This window comes from Pelophylax lessonae (genome assembly GCF_965119305.1).
Source record: "Pelophylax lessonae genome assembly, chromosome: 1".
In the NCBI taxonomy this organism is placed as follows: domain Eukaryota; kingdom Metazoa; phylum Chordata; class Amphibia; order Anura; family Ranidae; genus Pelophylax; species Pelophylax lessonae.
In genome coordinates, this window is record NC_138768.1 from 133,538,763 (window position 1) to 133,559,765 (window position 21,003).

At 47.4% G+C, this 21,003-nt stretch overlaps 1 protein-coding gene across 2 annotated transcripts in view; it reads right to left on the reverse strand.

The window, feature by feature from the left end:
* Positions 1 to 21,003, reverse strand: part of LOC309555440 (beta-hexosaminidase subunit beta-like) — a 110,060-nt gene that overhangs the window by 13,624 nt on the left and 75,433 nt on the right. The window contains exon 11 of one of the 2 annotated variants that reach the window (XM_082257464.1): positions 9,452 to 9,626. In XM_082257464.1, the coding sequence (XP_082113590.1) occupies positions 9,452 to 9,626 (175 nt within the window). Of the gene's footprint in view, positions 1 to 9,451; positions 9,627 to 12,738; positions 12,914 to 21,003 lie in introns of both variants that reach the window. The other variant, XM_082257463.1, reaches the window with a different exon arrangement.

Consider the following 21,003-nt stretch of genomic DNA (forward strand, 5'->3'; position numbering starts at 1 on the left):
GCAACAGCGCCAGGACCAGAGCAAACATCTTTGTGAAGACACGAGGAGCAGAGGTGAGACCAAAGGGTAACGCCACAAACTGATAGTGATCCTCTCCCACGGCAAAAAAAGGGAGAAATCGTTGGTGTCCTGCACATATCGGGATGTGAAGGTAGACATCTTTGATGTTTATGGAGGCCAGGAAGTACCCTTGCTGTAGGGAAGCCACCGTCATGCGAACTGATTTTTGATCTCGCACGAAGGGGGAGAGGGAGGGGGGGAGAGAACAGCACATGTCAGCAGCGATCTTGATCAAGAAAGAAGGAACTGATGATCAGCACCAGGGTATAGGGAGGGGCTACACCCAGAATATCACCTCCATTAATCCCATTAAGTGATTCCTATCCGAAAACTACTGCAAAATGGCGCCGGGCGTACCAAGATGGCCACCGATTCATGCAGAGCACATGGGTTACAAGAAAATGGAGGCCCCACGTGGCCTGCAGAGCTACTGAGGACCCTCGTGGGGACCCCCCAGCCTCCTGGAAGGGATTAATTGGAAGGTGGGCCCTGGAGCCACAGGTAGAACCCCCCCCCCCCCCTGCACGATCGGGCGGCCGTCACCAGCGGTCTGAAGCTTGGACCCAGCCCCAGGAGTAGTTACAAACATCCCAATAGCCCCAGTAGTGAGAAGGGGGGGCAGGTAGGTGGGGGGTGCGTGACAGGACAGAGGGGAACCTGTTGTGAGGGTCCGACCATCTAGGAAGGGACCTGCATCCTCGCCAAAACCCACCAGGGGAGGACATTTACTCACCATACCAGGAACAGGCGGGCACCATCTCCTGACAGAACCCCTCTCCGCTGAAGTGGGGGGCTGTCGGCCCACTAGGAACGCTGCAACTCAGGCCTAGACCTGTTCGTATGCGACAGTGGGAATAGGTCTCGGCCGACCCAGTGCGAAGTCAAGGTCTGCGCATGCTTGTTTACCGGCTGGGGTGACCATTGGATCTGTATATCCAGCCCATCGCCCAGATCCAGCATACTTGCTTGTAGATCTCACAGGAAAAAAAATCCAGAGAAAAAAAAAATAAAAACAAACAAACAACTTTGCCAGGACCAGAGATCCCAGGAAGGAACTATGTCCTTACTCCTGAGAATCCAGAATACAATTAACATCCTATAGCAGGGAGAGAGAGGGTATACCCCGAGACTGCCTATAGGTGTAGCCAGAATTTTTTCTGCCTAGTGTCCTACTCCTGTAATGGGCAGCATAACCCTACTGATATGAAGATCAGAAGACTGCGTCCGTCAATGAACGATAGAGAAATGGATTTCACAGTAAGTTAAAAATCCCATTTTCTCTCTTTCGTTCATTGACGGACAGCTCCTGATCTTCTGAACCACTGGGACGTCCCAAAGCAAAGCAGTGTTAAACATGAGGGGTTGGAACAGCGGAAAAAAAAACTTCCAAGGCTAAAACTATAGCCAACCAGGTTAACAGGAGCTTAACCAAAACTGGAGCTTACGTGAATAAAAACAATACACCCTCAAAGAGGACCAGGACCTCTAAACAGCAGCTTGCAAAACCTTGTGGCCGAATAAAGCATTCGCAGATGCCAACACATCCACTTTATAGAACTTTTGTAAAAAAGTGTGCGACGACCAGGTGGCCACCTTGCAAACCGCAGTCACTGACGCCTGATGACGGAAGGCCCCGGAGGCACTGATCACCCGTGTAGTGCGCCTTGACAGGGAAAGGAGGAACCTGACCCCTGATAGAATAGGGCTGAATTATCGTCTGTCTGATCCATCTGGATCAGACAGACGATGGCCCATCTTCCGAGGCCCATCCGTAAGCACACATAGGGAGTCTGATTTCCTAAAAGACTCCGTAGCGCCAGGTACACCCTAATCGCCCGGACCACATCCAAGGCATGCAAAGCAATTTCCTTTGGATGTTCTGGCCTGGGACACAGGGAAGGCAACACAATGTCTTTATTCAAATGAAAAATCAGAGCCAACCTAAGGAAGGAACAACAGACAGGAACGAAGAACCACCTTATCACTGAACCACCAAGTAAGGTGAACGACAGGGTAACGCCGCCGACTCTGACATCCTGCACGCAGAGTTAAAAGCCACCAAAAAAGCCATCTTCTGGGACCGCGTAAGCAGGGGAATCTCCTGCAGATTCTCAAAAGGAGGCTTCTGGAGGACAGAGCACCAAATTGAGGTCCCAAGGTAGCAACAGATCGCACTGGAGGGGTCAAGTGCCTAACTCCCTGGAGAAAAAAAAACACACCAATGAGTATGTGGCCAAGGGCCATTAAAAGAAGACCGCTAAGGCCGACACCCTTGATAGTACTCAAGGCCAGTTTCTGCTCAACCCCCCCATTGGAGGAAGGTCAAGATCCGAGCCACCGAAAAAAAGAGCGAGGATGAACCCCAAGAGACTCACACCACGCAATGTACGTCTTCCACGTATGATGGTAGATTTTCCTAGCAGTAGATTACCTAGCTTTTAACAGCGTTGGAATCACCGACTCAGATAAACCTTTATCCTTTAGTGGCTGTAAAGCAGGATGGAAGATTGGTCCTTGGAAGCTTCCTCTTAGGGAGGATCTATGTACCAAGCCCGGTGAGGCCAGTCCCGGGCCACTAAAATGACCGGAATCCCTTCTGACTCAATCCTGCGTAGAAATCTTGTCAGAAGCTTGAGAGGAGGGAAGGCTTAAATCAGACGATACTGACCCCACGGGGCCACAAGCGCATCCGTGGCGTCCGCCAGAGGATCCCATGACCAAGCCACAAACCTCTGCACCTTTCTGTTCAGCTGGGACGCCAACAGATCTACCTCGGGGATGCCCCACCAGAAACAACTGATGAAACACCTCCAGATGAAGGGACCACTCCCCTTGGTCCACCGCCTGTGGACTGGTAATCTGCCTGCCAGCTTTCCATCCCAGGAATGTGTATGGCGGAGAGGGCTGGAATGAACCATTCTGCCTACCTTAAAATGCCAGCTACCTCCAGAGCTGCCAGGACACTTCTTGTGCCCCCTTGGTGATTGACATAAGCCACGGCTGTGGCACTGCGCGATTGAATGCACTCTGGACATCCCTGTAGACGATCTGTCCAATGTTCCAGGCACAGTCTGATCGCTCAGAGTACCAAGACATTGATCGGTAGTCTGGACTTTGTGTCCAGAGCCCCTCAACAGAAATTTTGCCAAGGACGCCTCCCCAGCCGGACAGGCTGGCATCCCTGGTGACCACTGTCCAATACAAGGGGAGAAGGATTTGCCTAGCCCAAGTACGAAGCCACCATATCAGGGGCTCACCTGGATCGGATTGTCCAGAGACTGCAGGTTATTGTCCCATTTGGCCAGAATTTCCCTTGCAGGGACCTCATATGGAACTGACTGTGCAAACGGAACCGCCTCGAAGGTAGACACTATCAGGCCCAGCACCCGCATGCGAGTCTGGAGGAATGACCATCTGCTGGACAACAGGAGACGAATTACAGCCTGCAGTTTCTGGAGTTTGTCCAGAGCAAGAAGCACTCTGGCTAAGGCGGAGTCTAGAGCTAGACCCACATAGTCCAGCTTTGTGGATGGAACCAGAGCAGACTGAATCCAACCAAACACTCAAGCTCATATGGCGATTCCTAGGTTTTCCACCAGAGCAGTAGGAGACTCCGCTCGCAGAAGATGGTTGTCCAAATAGCCCAGTACCGCGATCCCCCATTGGGGTAACAATGCTAGCACCGGGGCAAACACTTTTGTGAGGACCCAAGGAAAAAAAGCGAGACCAAAGGGTAATGCCACAAACTGATAATGTTACTCTCTCACAGCAAAGCGGAGGAAGTACTGGAGACTGACACTTATTGGAATGTGAAGGTAAGCGTCCTTGATGTTGGAGGCAAGAAAAATCCCCCTGATGCAGGGAAGCCACCACCGTGCGAACGGACTCCAGTCTGAAATTCTGCACCCGCACAAAGTGGTTCAGCGCCTTGAGGCCCAGAATTGGATGCACCTTGCCTTCCTTCCAGGGGACTGTAAACCGGTTTGAGTAAAACCCCCGAAAACGTTCCAAAGTCGGAACCGGGACCATCGTCCTTTGAAGTGAAAGGTCTTGCACCCGCCCAAAAAGAGCCTGTAAGTGGACCGGGGACAGTAGCACGTTAGAAGGAAGAACCTTACTGGAGGGTGAGAACGAAACTCGATCTTGTAACCAGACCGAAATGACCTTGTGGCCCCCCGACTTGTACCAGGGGAGGCAACGGGTCCAGGAACCAACAAAGACGTCCCCCCACCCCAGATACGGTGAGGGCGCACCTTCAGGCTGAAGGTCCTTGTCCGCAGGTCTGGAGACTTGCCAGACCAAGTTCACTTGGATCCTCCAGAAGAGGCCCAGTAGGGCTCCGAGCCACTAGGGGAGCTTCATCCAAAAAGACATTACAGATAAACTGCAGCCCCTGGACCAGCTGGTCCACAAATTCAGCAAAAGGCAGGGGGGAGCAACTCACCCCCCCCCCCCTCCAGGTCACGGCGCAAAAGCCAAGCCTATTTGGTCAGAGTATGCAACACCAGGGTAATGGTGAATATCGGCCTCAGTGCCAAACCAGCCAGGGTGTACATTTTCTCTTCAACCGGAATCATGGGTACCTTGTTTAATCTGGAAACTGGAGGGCCACCACCAGTGGAACAGTCCGCTTCTTAAAAGGGACTCCTCATAAGGGTATCGCCTAGCAAAATCGTATCCCCCACTATTTATTTAGTGACAATTCTGTCAAAATAGGAGGGGAAAGGGAACACCTTCTCCATTCTGGATGGCTTGTGAATGCCAAAAGGAAACCTGCGCCTCCGCCACAGCTTCAGCTGCGTCCTCTATTTTTAAAGGTCTCACGCAAAGCTACAATCAGTGCGTCCACCAGTGCATTTTCGTACTCTGTTGCAGAAGTGGAGGAATCCTCCTCACCATCTGAGGATTCAGGGTGCGTGGTCGCAGACCCATGCAGGGTGACCCACGCCTGCGGCAGTCGAATCAGATCCTGGATCTGAGGAGACAGGTGAGGCAGGGGGCGCTTTTTTCCAGCCCGTCGCCCAAAAACCACCTCCACCCTGGACACCAAGGACTCCAGGACCGCTGTCAGTGCATCGATGGATGGATGGGCCCCCGAAGCCTCAGAGAGTGGATCAGGTGGGGAGATGTGCTCCAAAGACTCCATGAGTCACCAGGGAGAACCCACAACCAAGTGTAACACACTGCTAAAGGGACAACCCCCATCGCTCTGGCAGCCTACCCGGTTGCCAGCCACCGAACAAACGATCCTCGGTAGAGGGAGAGGATTGCACCAGACTCACCACCCTGCAGAAACCAGGCACTGCAGCTACCAGGAGAATCTGCACTGCACGAACAGCGATCAGGAAATGAAAAGATCCAGAAGTCAGCACCAGGGGATGAGGGGCTCCCACTGCCAAAATCATAGCCCAGTGGGCTCCACTGTCATGGCTGCCGCTATTTTCAATGGCAAACCACCAAAAAATGGCTGCTGGGCTACACAAACATGGTTGCAGTGCATTAAGTACACAGGCTACAAGAAAATGGCGGCACCAGGAGGCTCACAGGGACTCAGGAGGGATCCCTAGGCCTCAGAAAAAAACGGCACAGGCAGAAGGGGTGGGGGGGGGGCCTGGCAGGAGCCCCCCACCAGGTAGAGCCTCTCTTCCACAGCCGATCGCCCGGCCTCCAGCGGCGCACCCCCCCCTTCGCCAGAACAGTACCCTGCCCCCACCGTAGGCGGTGGATGGCACACCGGGACCACCAGACTGATGAGGGGGGTGCCTAATGGGAATGAGGGGAACCCAGGGGTCCGACCGTCCCATGGAGAGGCCCACACATCCACCCCAAAACCCTCCAGGGGGAGAGGTGGGACCGTTACCATACCAAAAACCAGGCAGGCACTGCTCTAGACAGAACCTCCTCTTCATTGAAATGGGGGGCTGTCAGCAAGGAGGAACGCTGCGACTTGGGCCAAGACCCAATCATATGCAACCTCACGAGGAGTTTACCTCGCAGGCCAGTCCCAGTCGGGTGGGGCTACGTCACGGAAGACCTAGCGCGGAGCTGAAGTCTGCGCTTGCTCGCTGGCTAGACTGAAGTGACCACTGGATCTAGATTATCCAGTCAACACCCAGTCTGGCAGTTGATTGTAGATCTCACAGGAAAAAATTCAGTAGAAAAAAAAAAATACTATCTAAAAAGAAAAAATTGCCAGGACCAGAGATCCCAGCAAGGAACTAGGTCCTTACTCCTGACTAGGCAGACTTCTGCCTAGTATCCTACTCCTGCAGGGGGGCAGTAAAACCGAATGGTATAGAAGATCAGGAGCTGTGCCAGTTAATTAACAAAAGAGAAATAACCATTTACTATTGACAGTTTTTTTTTTACATAAATACCCTAATTCCAAAAGTGAAAACAAAAAAAAAAAAAAGCTGCTGCAGAAACTGCTTACAAAATGGTTAGCTGGAGTTTGGCTGAAATAGGTTAGTCACTTAAGTAAAGTCCATCTAAGACTAGCCTCTACCTAGGTTGACAATGCTGGTGTCCAAGCCTATGTTGCTCCTCCATCAATACAGTTGAGAGAACAAAGTAAACCAAGCATAATCACGCATCACTTTTCTAAACTTAAAAATTGGAGCAAATGCAACTCCTAAACAAAGGGGCACAATCCCTTTTGTTGATCAGGACTGATCTGCTCCCTGTTCTGAGCTAGATACAGCACAGAACAGTACAGCTGGAGTTGCATGCATTCCTTTTTCCATTTCAGACTCCCCCACCAGCTGAGTGCAGGCTCTGTTCATAAAAATCTACTGACTAAAAATCCTGTACCTGAGGCTGGGTCTGCTGCGGATCTGCACTGAAAACTGACAAATCTCTAAATATATTAGTCACAAAACCTGCACCAGTTTCTCTTTCACTCTGAAATAGGAAACTGGTATGGATGAGACATAGACCTGAAACAGGTCATTCTGCACAGTGGCACACGCCAGGCCAATTTGCTGCAACAGTTTTTTTTAACACAGGAAAGCAGTGTGAATGTAGCAACTCTATTAACAGGAAGTTTATTATAGGCCAGGTCACCAGGTGGAAATAGAAAAAAAAAAAGCCTAGAAAAAAAATTATGGATTCCTCAGAGCCAGCTGATATTCCCGGGAGGGTAGCCCATCAGCTACTTCCTGCCTGACATTTCTTGTTTTTAAAGCTGAAGTTGAAATTAGGCCCAGCAGAAGATTAAACCTATGCTGTACAGTGGACGGAGGATTTTTTTTTTTTCAGCTTGCATGCTGAACAAAAAAAAATATTAATGTATGGCCAGCTTATCTCAATTCCAGTCTCTACTACAAACTAAAGTCACAGTATTCAAATGCAATTGTAAAGCTCCACCCAAAGGGGAAGCTCCGCTTACCTGCCTCCTTCCCCGCTCCGCTGCCACATTTGGCACCTTTTTTTTTGGGGGGGGGTTTGGGGTTTAACATGTACAGCAAAAAGCTAAGTGAGCCTGAAGTTCGCCCCCCCCGAGCCCATACACAGAGTGCAGTGCGATTCGCTCATGCGCAGTAGGAAACTGGCTGTGAAGCCGAAAGGCAGCAACCAAGAGCAGATTCAAGAATTGGCCCAGGTGAGGACACCGCTGGATGCTTGGAGAGGTAAGTGCCCTAATAGTAAGAGTACATACATACTGTAGCTGCTGAATTTTTTTTGGAGGGGGGGGGGGCAGAGCTCTGCTTTAAACCACCTAATACAAGCCAGGAGTATTAGGGAAACATTTGCAGCTAGACTACCTTTACATTTCTGTGGTTACCACACACACATTTCTGTCAGGAACACTGAAACCTTTATAGTTCTCCTTACGTCCATCCACTCAAACTTTATTACTCCTGACAATAGCCATATGGTAAATGCACTGCCTGAAATGCACATATACTGAACAAAATTATAAAAAAAAAAAAACGCAACATTTGTTTTTGCCCCCATTTTTCATGAGCTGAACTCAAAGATCTAAGAAAATGGGGATTCATCCTTGGAGAACATCTCTCCAAAGAGCCAGACGCCATTGAATGCGAGCATTTGCCCACTCGTCGGTTAAGACAACAAACTGCAGTCAGGTGGAGACCCCGATGAGGACAACGAGGATGCAGATGAGCTTCCCCGAGACGGTTTCTGCAGAAATTCTTTGGTTATGCAAACAGATTGTTGCAGCAGCTGTCCGGGTGGCTGGACGATCTTGGAGGTGAAGATGCTGGATGTGGAGGTCCTGGGCTGGTGTGGTTACACGTTGGTCTACAGTGGAGGCCGGTTGGATGTACTGCCAAATTCTCTGAAATGCCGTTGGAGATGGCTTATGGTAGAGAAATTAACTTTCAATTCACGGGCAACAGCTCTGGTGGACATTCCTGCAGTCAGCATGCCAATTGGAAGTTCCCTCAAAACTTTCAACATCTGTGGCATTGTGCTGTGTGATAAAACTGCACATTTTAGAGTGGCCCTTTATTGTGGCCAGCCTAACGTGTGTACACCTGTGCAATAATCATACTTTCTTTATCAGCATCCTGATATGCCACACCTGTGAGGTGGATGGATTAACTTGGCAAAGGAGAAGTGCTCACTAACACAGATTTAAACAGATTTGTGAATAATATTTGAGAGAAATAGGCCTTTTGTGTATATAGAAAAAAAGTCTTCGATCTTTGCGTGCAGCTCATGAAAAGGAGGGGGGGGGGGGGGGACAAACAAGTTTTGCGTTTAATTTTTATCAGTGTATATACTAACATACATTTGCAGCGCAACAGCAACCACAGGATGCAGTATAAAATACTACTTCTGAAGATAGCAAATCCTAGCACTGAACAATGACAGAATAGGTTTTACTTTGCTATACTTGTCTTATCAAACTTTTATGCATCAATACCTATTGAAAAAAATCAAGTATTCTGCCACTCTGCTGGAAATGCCCATAATTATTTGGGTCAGGGTATCTTATACTTGCCTTTCCAGTGCCCTGTCTCTCAAACTTTTAATAACAGCAGCTGGTCAGTCTTCGCACTGAACACAATGGGGAGTGTAGGATGCTTGTGTCACCCTCCACATACTGTGGTTTGATTCTCCAACCCCTAAGTTACTACAGGACTTAGCATTGCCATCTAGGTTAGGAGGATTGAACTCCAGTGTGCACACAGACACCGGAATCCTATACTCCCAGGACTGACAGAAGTGCGGAAACAGAAAAAGGTAAAAGCCTAGGTCCCTAATAGCTCTTCTATTGCAAGGCAACTTCCTTTAGGATTTTCTTTTACCCTGACAGTGCCACTCTAAACTGAAGGAGACGTAAATGCTACTATGGGGACAGTCACATGCAGAACAGCTGACATGAGAAGCAGCTGTGCAGTGAGGCATAGGCACTAGAACACACCCTTGAAATCTGTAGGCTCCACATGGTAGATCTGGATCCAGTCCTGGCCATAGGAAATGCGGTTTAAGTACCAGGGAGCAGAAAGCAGGGCCTGAAAGCCAGCAGCTGTAACTGCTGCCATCTCATCTTGGTAATTCTTTTCCTTCCAGACTTCAACAACTGTATCTGGCTTCAACTGAGGAATTTAAATAGAAGTTTTATTAAAGCATGGCATGTTACAGTACATTATTATTACCTGCAAAAATAAAAAAAAATTGAACAGATAGCCTCTAATGACCCTCAAAAATCTGATATTACTGTTAAACCGAAGTCTGCTTTGGTTTTTGTCCCACTTGTGGCTGCTGAGGACCAGAAGGTATGATAGAACGCAGGAAGGAAGACATAGCCAGTTATGAGAAGCTCACCATGTAAGGAAGGTGGAAATCTTAATTTTGAGTGCGCATTAATTTTCAAGCAAAAAGTATTGTTATATGAGTTGGAGAAGCAAGGGTACATTAATTGATGATCTGGAAGCTTTACTAAGACATGCAGCTGGAACGTGACCAAAGTGGAGCATACAGTTCATATAATCACTTCCGATACAGTGCCCACCACCAAACCAGGCCATTTAACTCTAACCCTTCTACCAGAATCCGGTAAATATTACAGCTAGTTTCTTAGGGCTGCTTGGAGCAAAGGAGAAAGCCCTGTGTGGACTCAAATTTAGGACTTGGAGCCTACAAGGACTCTTTGCTTGTAGGACTACTTTATAATATACAGATGAATAGGTTCACCCTTTTGATCTATAGATGAAGTGGAATACAAAAGTAAAAATTGTTGTTACATTGTATTTATGAATTAAAAAAAGTGTCACTAAACCCACATTAAAAAAAAATATCAATAAATGGTGTAACATGCTGTTCATACTCCGTCACCACTATGAGATTCGTTTTTTGTATTGTGCAAAAAACCTGATTGACCCTGGTGCAAAAAACCTGATTGACCCTGGTGCTCTCTCCACCTTCTGTTCATGTTCCCAGTGCAGTTGGGGATCTTTCAGAGCAATGTTGGCAGCTCTGCACATGCTCAGTTTTCAGTGAGTTACTATGCTGACCATTTCCTCCCCATCACATCGGAGAAGCCCATATGACTATAGAGTCACACATGTGGGCGTATACACAGTGATAAATGACAGCCCACTCCTTCCCGCCTCCACTAACCAGCTGGGGTGTAATATTACATCTTGATTGATGGAGGCTTCCCCTCCCTATTATTCTAAGACACAGGCTAAAGCCGGTGACTGGCAGAAATCCATACACGCCACAGTACTGCCAAAAATAATAAATATTTGATTTCAAATCTATATTTTGTATGATTAATATTTGTATTAGTGACATCATCCATTTAAAGAAACAGTAGGAATAATGTAACATTAAACAGGGTAGTTTAGGATCATATTATGCTTCTAAACTGCGTTCTGAATACTGCTCAGAAGCTCAATGTTACACAGCAATGGGTGGAGTAAAACAGCGCCACTCCCAGCTGTCATTTTGACAATAGGGATTTGCTGGCAAAAGCGGTGGGGACCGGAGCAGCAGAGGGAGAGGGACAAGGCACATGCGTACTTTGTTTTTTTTGTTTTTTTTAAGGGCATACATTCCTAATGCGCAACTGATTAATCTGATGGTTGACTAGCATGAAAATACTATTCTTCACATATTGTTTGATCCTAATTCGCCATCTACATATTGTTGCGAAGACTCAACCAGAAGTACTCATGGAACCTGTGTCTCTTGTGAGAAAAAAAAAATATTCTTGATATTCCAAGTCATCTTTGTTACATTAGATGCTCAATTGTTAATTATGGTGTTCCACAGCCCAAGAAAATTTTAGATATCACAAGATACAGGTTAAAATGTATTAGCTAGTAAAGCCACCAAAAACGGATTTCATATAAATCAACAGAATGAGTCACTTGCCACCATTCTCTTGTCGAGACTCGAGTGGTGTGATCAGCTGTCAATAGTATTTGGATTTATCCCCATCCCAAAAGAAATCCCCTCATCCTGCACCACAACAGCTGTGAAGTTGGGCAGAAATAAAAAAATGTCTCCCCTCTGGAATCTGAGCGCAGTCTGTGACTCAACTTGTCAGCAATCACACAAAACCGGAATATCAGAGCTGGATTTAGCCCACGTTCACACCAGTGCGGCTTTGAAATCGAGCTACTTCAGTGCAATTTCAAAGCAGCACATCAGTGCGATTTGCACTGCTTAATTAATTGCGGCTTGTGACTTCATAAAATGCAAATCGTAATGAAATTGGTAAAAAGTAGTGCAGGAACCTTTCATAATCGCTACGACATGAGTCCTCACAATAGAAACAGTTCCACTGCCGGCAATGGTGTCCGACTTGTCATGTGATTTGACAGTGTGAACGGAGGCATAAAGCCAAATTAAAGATTCAGTTTATACTAGCCAAACACATTCCAGGTGTCTCAAAACAAAAAAAGGTTGGCAAGTCTTTTTTTTTTAAGAAAAAATAAAGCAGCTAACCTACAATCCTTAATAAGTCCATCTAGCCATGCATCAAAATACTTCGGGAACTCATACCATGGCATACACTAGTCCTTTAAGGCAGCTTACCTGTAAGTACAGTAAATCTCCTAAAGCCGCACCGGTGATGTCACCGGCACATGCGCACTGCGCTCTCAATGGATTGCATGGCGTCCATAGAAAGCCCTGCTGCGGCTGTGATGCCATTGTGGCTTAGCCACTCAAACGGCGGCTGTCCACAAAACTGGAAGGTAGAGATGAAGCCCTGTCAGTGTTGATAGTGCTCCGCTGGAGGGCTTCGTTTTCAGGAAAGTCTTTCATAATGTGCTAGAATGCGATGTATATTAGCATATTATGACATTTGCAGGGAGATTTTTTTTTTTTTATTGACTCGCTCTCTGTGAGAAGCAGTGGTCTTATTGCAGATTTCCAACACACCTCATGCTGAGTCAAAGCAAGAGCACCCCAATGAGTTTTGCTGATCCTAGAGCTATAAGCTTGACTCAGTAAGAGGTGTGTGTGTCAGACATTCCCCAGAATCTGCAGCTTGCTGGCAAGGGACAAGCTTTTCTACTTGGGCTGAGGCTGCTTTAGAAAGAAAGCAAATAACACATTGAACATCTTTTTTTTTTGTTACACCTGGAACTTAGCCAATTTAAAACTGAAGGTTCAAAGCGGCCTTAAAGCAAGAAACTGGTCAAGGCCAACACAAAGCTATTATTCTCACAAGTGAAAATTAAAAACACAACTAACCATTAAAGTTTAGGGGCTCAACTCGGTAGTATCTCTGCCAGTCCTGGCCATAACTAATGTAATCTAGGTACCAGGGAGCTGACAGGATGACAGAGAACCCCGCAGCTGTCACTTTTTGCATTTCTTCGGAACAGTTTTGCCCCTTCCACACTTCCACTATCGTGTCTGGATTAATCTGCAAAGATTGCAATAGATGAGTGTGTTAAAGGAATAAAATAGAAGGCTTCATTACTATGCCAGTTAATCTTCAGTAAGGCCAATATCACTGACAGCAAAAGGATTGCAAGAGAGGACAAAGGAACCATTCAAATATTTTTAGGATGCCCCTGCCTCTCTGCCCAAAATGCCATAGAATTCCCCCTCACCATTGAGGGACTGACACCTTGCTGGTCCAGCCATTGAGGAAGTGGCATCACAGGAACAGGTATGTGGTTCCTTCACACACTATGGGATTCTGTCCCCGATGGGTTGCTGCCAGTGAAAAGCTCACTACTATCAAAACAGGCCGGATTTACAGTGTTAGATTATTACAGTTAAGGTTTGCTACCTTTATTAAATGTAGAAGGATATACGTTAGTAAACATGAATGAAAAAGGCAAGAATGGTAGCTTTCGAGTATAAAACTTTTACATTAATGTCCCAATTTTAATAAAATACACATTAAAAGTGTATTATAATCAATCCTCTTCAATTGACATATACACTGCAAGGATCTTCCCATCTGAGGAAATGCATAATTGCCTTGCCATATCTTTACAAAAACGGACTACTCAATGGGAGAGCCTGCCTTCATTATCAGTATATAACAAATCGCAGTTGTTATAAAAAGGAACAATCAGCAGCCCTTTAGTGTAAAAAGATAGGGAAGACCTGTAACTTTGAAGGCTTTAAGCTCTGCAGATTACTCCCAACAAACCTGAAATGTATTTACAAAGGAGTTCTGTATACAATGTACAGAACTCCTTCACTTTGCAATACTGTAAGAAGCAATTTAGCAGTGTTAGAAAATCATAGCTGGTTGCAGAATGAAAAAGAAATGGAAATTTTAATCACAATTCATCACACAATGGCTTGTGTAACTGGGGTTTTCCTTTAAGATAATTAAAAATTGGCCTGTCAGCAACCACTAAGGACATGATTTGTCAGCAGAAATGTAAAGGGTCTACTTTTTCTAAAAAAAAAAAAAATTTCAAGAGATATAGACATTAGATAATATGTAAACCAACTAGGAGGCATTCTTTGTAAGAACCAGTGATTATGAGCTTTCACTAACAATAGAAAACAGCATATATTGTATCAGTTGGCATACTGCCTACCTGGCTCCTGGGACCTTGGCAGACAGATTGGATGTGTGTTATGTGCTGCTGCCTCGGGACCCCATGGACAAATAGGCCCTTTATTAAAACCAATCCAACAAAAAACAAGCAAAATAAACAGCTTCCAGTACTCCCCTTTGCCCCACATTTGTTGACGGATACTAGACATCAGTAAATGTGCTTAGAAGAATTTGAAGGATGTGAAGGTTGGGATGTAATTTATTTATGTGGATTGGATTCCAGGGGGTATGGATTACACAAGTGCCTATCATTTAACATATACTCTTAATGGGATCCTGGTCTCCTCATTTACCAGAATCCCATACAAAGCTCTATAATAGCCTTTCCATTTGCGGCTGGGTATACAGGGCCCTCTGTATAAGGAGCAGACCTCAACCAGACACTGTAAGGCAAAAAGGAACAGTAAAGTAAAAACTTGAAAAATTGTTAAAAAAGAAAAAAAAACCCTATCAAAAAAAAGGAATGGACTAGAAAAAAAAATACCAGTCTACAAAACACAAGGGCAAGCACAAATTGATCAGTGAATGGCAATACAGTTCACGGACTTGGAACAAGGTAGGCTGTAGCATCCAAGACTAACTCGTAGCTACTTTCCAAAAAGAAGAGGGAGTACAATACTGGCAATGACTTCTGTATCATACTGACACAAGGGACAAACAGTATGGGTGCTGAAGTGGGGGGGGGGGGGGGGGGTCTAAAAAAATGGATTTTTGTAAAATCTTACCGTAAAATCCTTTTCTCTTAAGCTCATTGACAGACGCAGTCCTCTTGATTAATATCAAATTGGGTTATACTGCCCTCTACAGGAGTAGGACACTAGGCAGAAGGAAAACGTTCTGGCCACACCTTAGGGGCAGTCCCAGAGGGTATATCCTCTCTCTCTCTCTGCTACAGGATGTTAGTTATGTCACAAAGCAGTGTCAGAGAATTTAACCCAACCCAACTCAAAAGTAGAGGGGCGGGTACTGCCTCTGTCAATGAGCTTAAGAGAAAAGGATTTTACGGTAAGATTTTACAAAAATCCATTTTTCTCTGTCGCTCATTGACAGACGCAGTCCTCTTGATTAATATCAAATTGGGACGTCCCAAAGCAGTGCCACAAATGAGGGGTGGGATAACAGAAATCAAAATTTAAATCCAGAAGGCCCAACCAGTGCCGACTAGAAGTCTTAAAGGCTCATCAAACCAAAGGATGAGACTCAACTGAAAACCCAACAGAAAAAAACCCTCGAGGTAGACCAACGGTCTCCTCAAATTGCGGCCTGCAAAACCTTGCGGCCAAAAGAGGCATCCGCCGATGCCAACACATCAACTTTATAAAAATTTTGTAAAGGTATGAACCGACGACCAGGTAGCCGCCTTGCAAACCTGGACCACTGACGCATGATGGCGGAAGGCCCAGGAAGCACTAAGCGCCTGAGTGGAGTGCGCCTTAACAGGGAACGAAGGATTTCGACCCTTAATAGAATAAGCCTGTACCACCGTCTGTCTGATCCATCTGGAGATAGTCGTGGCAGATGCAGGCAACCCCTTTTTGGTGCCATCCGTGATCACAAAAAGTGAGTCCGTAGTTTTCAAGTATACCCTGATTGCCCGAACCACATCCAAGGAATGTAACGCAAACTCCCGAGGATGACTGGTCTTAGGACACAAGGAAGGTAGCACAATATCTTCATTCAGATAAAACTCTGAAACCACCTTAGGAAGGAAGGATGGATTCGGACGAAGAACCACCTTATCCCTATGAACCACCAGATATGGGGAACGACAGGATAATGCGGCCAGTTCTGACACCCTGCGTGCAGAAGTAATGGCCACCAAGAAGGCCACCTTCTGGGATAACGTAAGCAAGGGAATCTCCCTGATATTTTCAAAGGGAGGTTTCTGAAGAACCGACAACACCAAATTAAGATCCCAGGGCGGTAAAGGCGCGCGCACTGGCGGAGCCAGGTGCCGCACCCCCTGGATGAAATTCCACACCAAGGAATGGGTAGCCAAAAGGTTTCTGAAAGAAAATTGCTAACGCTGAAACCTGACCCTTGACAGTACTCAAGGCCAGCTTCTGCTCAACCCCCTGTTGCAGAAAAGCCCAGATTCGGGTCACCGAATAGGCACGTGGAGGAAATCCAAGGGATTCACACCACGCAATATAAGACTTCCATGTGCGATGATAGACCTTTCTGGAAGTCGCTTTCCTTGCTTTAATTAAAGTAGGAATAACTGAAGTTGACAATCCCTTGTCCTTCAGCACCTGAGTCTCAATAGCCAGGCCGTTAAAGCCGGCAATTGTAAAGCAGGATGGAAGATCGGTCCCTGAGACCGCAGATCCTCCCTGAGAGAAGTCTCCAAGGAGCGTCCGCGACCAGCCTGACCAAGTCGGCGTAGCCGGGTCGACGAGGCCAGTCCGGAGCTACCAGGATAACTGGAATTCCCTCCACCTCTATCCTGCGAAGAAGTTTCGGCAGCAACTTGAGAGGAGGGAAGGCATACAGTAGCTGATACTGTCCCCACGGGGCGACCAGCGCGTCTGCTGCGTCCGCTCGAGGATCTCGGGAGCGGGCTAAAAACCTCCGCACCTTCCTGTTGAGCCGAGCTGCCAACAGATCCACCTCCCGGGTGCCCCAATAAAGGCACAGCTGGTGAAACACCTCTGGATGAAGAGGCCATTCCCCTTGATCCAGAATCTGACGGCTGAGATAATCTGCCTGCCGATTTTCCACCCCCGGAGTGAATACCGCGGAGAGAGCCGGAACAAACCGTTCCGCCCAACGAAGAATGCTGGCCACTTTGATGGCCGCCAGGACACTCTAGGTGCCCCCTTGGTGATTGCCACGGCCGTGGCTTATGTCATTGTCCGACTGGATCCGAACCGGGCTGCCCTGGAGCTGCTCGGTCCAGTAAATCAGACAAAGTCTGATCGCTCTTAGTTCTAATACATTTATCGGTAACCTGGATTCTATCGGAAGAAATTACTTCCCCTGGCTGAGCATCAGAGACCGAAGCCACCAGACCTGGTCCGCTCGCTCAACCGGATCTGATTGTCCAGAGAATCAGGATTCCGATTCCATTTGAAAAGAATCTCCTTTTGGAGAATTCGGGTATGAGACTGGGCATACGGTACTGCCTCTAAGGAGGCCACCATCAGTCCCAGGATCCTCATGCAAGTCCAAAGGGAAGGCCAGTTGACAGACAGCAACATTAGAAATCGTTCACTGAATCTTCCAGAGCTTCTCCGTAAGGAGACACACCCTTGCCAAGGATGTCTCCAAAGTTAGGCCCAGATAGTTCAATCTCCTGGTGGGAACTAGGAATGATCTTTGGGAAAAGTGAAGAAAACGCTGATGTCCTGCGAAGATGGGGATCTGAAATTAGGCATCCTTGCTGTCTCTGGACGCCAGGAAATCCCCCTGATGCAGGGAGGCCACCCCTGTTCAGATGGACTCCATCTTGAATTCTTGTACCTGGACAAAATGATTGAGTGCTCTTAAGTCCAGAATTGGACGCACCTTGCCCTCCTTTCTGGGTATTGTGAATAGGTTCGAATAGAACCCCTGAAAACGTTCTGCTCAAGGAACGGGAACTACCACTCCTTGTTGCATCAAGTCCATTACTGCCCCCCGCAAAGCTTTTAAGCGATCCGGGGATAGTCGAATGTTGGAAGGGAAGAATCGCACCGGTAGAAGTGATCGAAACTCGATCTTGTATCCCAACCATATGACCTCGCGAACCCCTTTGTCCGGGATTCTGGAAGGCCATGGATCCGGAAACCGGTGAAGACGTCCCCCCACCCCAGAGATGGGTGGGGGCGCACCTTCAGGCTGTATTGGTCTTATCTTCAGGTTTGGCTGAGCCGGACTTTTGTTTACCCGACCAGCGCCCTTTGAAACCCCCTGAAGGGGCTTTGGAGGGCTTCCCCTTATCGCCCGCCCCAGCGGAACGAACAAACTTTTTATGAGCAGAAAAGAAAGGTCCTCGCCTGTTACGAGGTCCTTTACCCTTAGCAGTCTGTGGCAAAAAAGTGCTCTTGCCCCCAGTGAGATCCTTTATAATCTCATCCAAGGTGGCCCCAAACAGGTGATCCCCTTGAAAAGGGAGATTAGCCAAAGCTTTTTTGGAACCTTGATCCGCCGACCAGCACTTTAACCACAACACGCGTCTGAGGACCACTGCTGAAACCGATGCACGCCCTAACAAGGGAGTGGCGTCCAGGGCGGCGTCACAGATGAACTGTAGTGTGAAACTAAACCAATGGCAACCACTGGCCTAAAGGTTGACCCTATCAGGGAAAAAATGGAGCGGGATTCCGCTTCCACTTTACGATCCACCGGATCCCTAAAGGACGGAGCGTCCTCCAACGGGATAACAGTGGCTTTATTTAGTTTGGAAATCGGTGAGTCCACCACTGGTGGTACCGTCCATTTTTTAAGGAGGGATTCCTCAAACGGATAGCGCCTAGCAATGCGTTTGGAAATAGCAGGGGTTTGTTTCGGACGACCCCATTCTTCTTTATTAAGATTACCAAAACATTTGGGCAAGGGAAAAACCTTCGCCATTTTGGTAGGCTTGCTAGTACCAAAAGGAATTTCAGTATCAGCTACCTCTGCCGGTGTAACCTCAAGACTTAAGGTTTCCCGGACAGACACAACTAGTGCGTCTACCAACGCTTCTTCTTGTGCTATGGCGGAGGCAGAAACGTCCTCCTCACTGTCTGAGGAGACCGTACCCGAGACAGCAGCCCCAGAAGAGGGACCTGCAGCTGCAGTGACAAGCTCAGAATCCATATCTGAAGTGTCAGATGAAATAGGGGTAGGCGGGGGTCGCTTTCTTGCCCCCCGTCCCTGACAGGCCAACTCCACCCGGGATACCAAAGACTCCAAAACTGCTGATAATGCATCAATCATAAGTGGGGCACTGGAGGGTCCTGCGGCCACCTCGAGGGGGATCAGGTGGGGATACATGTGTGGCAGGGTCCATGATTAATCCAAGACACTTGCCAGCAAACAAAAAAAAATTGCAAAGAAAAAACTTTTTTTTTTTTTTTTTTATAATCCCCCAGCGCAACAGCGCCCCTCAGTGTTACCTGCTTCGGACCCCCACAGAGAGAGAGAGAGAGAGACCCAAAGGGCTCACCACCTGATGCACAGAAGTTTCTACCAAACTGCTCTCAGCGCTGTCCTTTACAGACAGGAATTTTTTTTGGATCGTTTTCCCGGGTAAAGGAGGCGGCTCCGCCCCTTTACACGCCTTCCGGCGCTTCCCCTGCTACTCCTCGAGGTAGCTGGTCATCTCCAAAATGGCCCTCCCCATGCCGGATGACACGAGGCTACGCCAAGATGGCGGCCCTGCGGGAGGATGGCAGCGGCCTGCGGAAGGCAGGCATCGGCCTGCGGAAGGCAGGCATCGGCCTGCGGGAGGATGGCGGCCTGCGGGAGGATGGCGGTAGTCCAGGCAACTGCAACCTTATGTAGAAGGTAGGATCATATCACCCTCTTACATGGCCATCCTAAACAGTAATGCCAGCCCCTGACTTCAGTCATGGTCCCTTTACAGTGCCCACTCATACAGTGACTTCCGATAGTCAGCTCCCAAACCAAGCCTCCTGGTTCTTAATCACCAAATCACACTCAAGAGGGAGATCTGTGACACATGCTATAGGATAGGGGAGGGACCCAGGATCAAAAGGGTCCGACCATCCACAGGGGGGCCCGTGTCTATTACCAAAACCCGACAGGGGAGAGGGGGAACATACTACTCACCATACCGGAACCGGCGGGCACCCCCTCCTAACAGAACCCCTCTCCACCGAAGTGGGGGGGCTGTTGACCAATACGGACGCCACGACTCAGTTTCCAACTGGTCGTCGGCGTCCCGGCGAGACGTTTAACTCGCAGGGCCAGTCCCCGTCCAGTGGGACTATGTCGCGGCCGACCCAGCGCGGAGCTAGGGCCTGCACGCGCTCGTAGGCTGACTGGGGTGACCACTGGATCTTAACATCCAGCCCGTTGCCCAGCTCCAGCATAATTGCTTGAAGATCTCACAGGAACAACTGGAGAAAAAAGCTGCCTAAAAAAAATTCTTCTAAAAAAAAAATCTTGCCAGGACCAAAGATCCCAGCAAGGAACTTGGGTCCTTACTCCTGACTAGACAGAAAAAAAACTAACATCCTGTAGCAGAGAGAGAGGATATACCCTCTGGGACTGCCCCTAAGGTGTGGCCAGAACGTTTTCCTTCTGCCTAGTGTCCTACTCCTGTAGAGGGCAGTATAACCCAATTTGATATTAATCAAGAGGACTGCGTCTGTCAATGAGCGACAGAGAAATCTTTATTCTGTTCAGTGGGCGGGCCTCTGCAATCTGTCTGCCACTGTCCTGGTATTGAACACTGTGTTCCAACATCAGAAGCCACAAAAACAATATAAACTAGCTATGGGGACCTTACATGTAATAATAAACACAGTACATGATTGATTACATCATAATGTGAAACAAAAGCCTAAAAAAAGAAAAGAGCTGGATGGTTTCACTGAAAGAGAAAGGACCAAAATATTACAGAGGTCACATCCGCATGGATAGATGTGCAGAATTAAGGTCTATTGGCATTTATAGTCTAGGAGTCACCGGTAACATAACTTCTAACAAAGAAAATCTCTTTAAAAAACCTGGGTTTAAGACTGAAATCTGGATTATAGAATGCCAAATCATACTGTCCAGAAAAAAAAATGTATATATTCATACATCCTATAAAAATACACTGCTCAAAATAATTAAAAGGAACACTTTGAAAACACATCAGATCTCAATGGTGAAAAAATCTCATGCTGGATATCTATATTGATATGGACTGGGTAATGCGTTAACAAAAAGGATGCCACATTGTTAAAATTATCAACCTACAGAGGGCTAAATTCAAAGACACCCCGAAAAATCAA